General features: G+C 36.7%; 1 protein-coding gene across 1 annotated transcript in view; it reads left to right on the forward strand.

The window, feature by feature from the left end:
* LOC119667267 (serine/arginine repetitive matrix protein 1-like) overlaps positions 1 to 707 on the forward strand; it is a 4,026-nt gene extending 3,319 nt beyond the window's left edge. Inside the window, exon 5 of the mRNA XM_038076557.1 lies at positions 301 to 707. Within this exon, the coding sequence (XP_037932485.1) occupies positions 301 to 707 (407 nt within the window). The remainder of the gene's footprint in view (positions 1 to 300) is intronic.
* The last annotated feature ends 1,520 nt before the right edge of the window (positions 708 to 2,227 follow it).

A 2,227-nucleotide genomic window follows, 5' to 3' on the forward strand; every position in this document is an offset into this window, starting at 1 on the left:
CCTCTCACCTGAGCAATTCCCTCACTTAAATATAAATATCTATATGGGCACAAATGAGCATCCTCAAACATCATATGCTAATACTCTGAGGGAATTTCCAGATCAGATAAATAAAAACATTGACACACAATCAGCGCCAATGCAGCCTACGTTTACTTCTTTTATACAAAGGATGGATAAGTTTATGGAATGGATGCAAATTAGGATGTAGTCACTGAAACGCTAACGGCTTAAGTCACAATATTCTAGAAGTCAGTCATCATCTATATTTGAACAACATCTTTGTTATGCTAATTTCAGAGACACACTTAACGCGTAAAAACTGCATACGTATACAAGGCTATTCTTTTTATGACACCAAACATCCCGATGGTAAGGCTCACGGTGGTACTGGTATATTTAACAGAAGTACTATGAGACATTACGAACGTTCCGAAAAACATCTTCAAGCCACTACAATTTGCATACTTATCGCCCAAATGAAGCTAGTGTTATCTACCGTATATAGCCCTACTAGATTTTCGTTAACAACTGACCATTTTACAAAATACTTTGATTCCTTAGGATCGAAACTCCTAGCAGTTGGAGATTTAAATGCTAAGTACACTTTCTGGGGCTCCAGATTAATATCGCCACGAGAAAGACAACTCTATGCAGCTCTAAATAAGGGACTCGAAGTCATATCATCTGGAAAGCCCACTTATTGACCGACCGATACCAGTAAAACTCCTGATTTGATCGATTTTGGTGTCCATAAGGGTTTGAATAAGGATTATATCTCTGCTGACCCGTCGTATGATTTGACTTCAGACCATTCTTCGGTGATCTTAACACTGACAAATATTTCTGAAGGTCAAAACTAAAATATTATATTATTTGTCAACTGGCGTAACTTTGGTAGATAAGTTGAAAGAAGTCTTCCAGAAATTTCTGCACTCCGATACACCGATGAAATTGAGCACGCTGTTGATGTATTTAACAAAACTCTAATTGACGCGGCTGCTGAGTCTACTATTGTCTACTGAATAATACGAAAAACATAATTTTTCCATCGACCTTGAATGGACTTATTTCTGCTAAACGTAATGCGAGACGAGATTAGAAAAGATACCGTTCTCCCAGATCTAAACTCAGCCTCTATATAGCGACTAAAGCCCTGAAAAAAGCCCTTGATGAGGAAAGAAACAAAACATTTCAATACAAAAATATCTAGAAAGCCTTGGCTCACAAAAAGAGCATAATTATTCCTTATGGAAAGCTGGAAAGAAATGTAAAGCCCCATTCAAAGAGAACCTCCTATACGCAAATAAGATGGCTCCTGAACTCGTAGCAATGAAGAAAAAAGAACTACTTTGGTACTACACCTGCAGAATATTTTTCAGCCAAATCCCCAAATGAATGACTTCCAGCCTAACATATCTATCCTAGCTGACGTACAAAACCCTCCAATTATAGAGCTTTCGGAATTGAAACAAGTTATAACTAACATTAATCCAAAAAAAGCACCTAAGCAAGACCAAATAAATGGGAAATATTGACCAATAAGTCTATTGCCACAAATCTCAAAAATTTCCGAAATCTACTAATTAAGAAAATACTAATTTTCTCACTGATAGAGAACTTAATTCCGGACCATAAATTTGGTTTTCGCTAAGAGCATGGAACAGTTGAACAAGTCCTTAGAATAGCGAACGAAATACACTTAGCTTTACATTCAAAACAATATTGTACGGAAGTTTTTCTTGATGCAGCGCAGGCATTTGATAAAGTGTGGCCTGAAGGATTTTTATTTAAAATAACGCACTCGTTTCCAAAAAATGTTCATAAACTTCTAAAATCCTACGTGACTCAACGAAAATATAGGGTTAGACAGAAATCTTTTACTTCACAAGAGTACGATATCAACGCTGGAGTTCCTCAGGGTAGCGTTCTACACTTCATTTATACAGCTTAACTTATACCTATAATACTCAAACAATTTGCTGACAACGTTCGCTGATGACACTGCTATAGGCAGTACCGACCGTGACCGCACTATAGCATCACAAAATTTATCCAGGCGTCTTGGTTTGATATAAGAGTCGCTTGCAAAATGAAGAATCAAGGTGAATGAAACTAAATGCGTTCAAGTAAGTTTTACTCTAAGAATAGAAACATGCCATGCAGTTAAAATTAATAATGTGGATATCGCTCAATCACATTCTGGGAATTCATCTAGATGTCAATT

Source organism: Teleopsis dalmanni, chromosome 1 (assembly GCF_002237135.1).
Source record: "Teleopsis dalmanni isolate 2A chromosome 1, ASM223713v2, whole genome shotgun sequence".
NCBI lineage: Eukaryota > Metazoa > Arthropoda > Insecta > Diptera > Diopsidae > Teleopsis > Teleopsis dalmanni.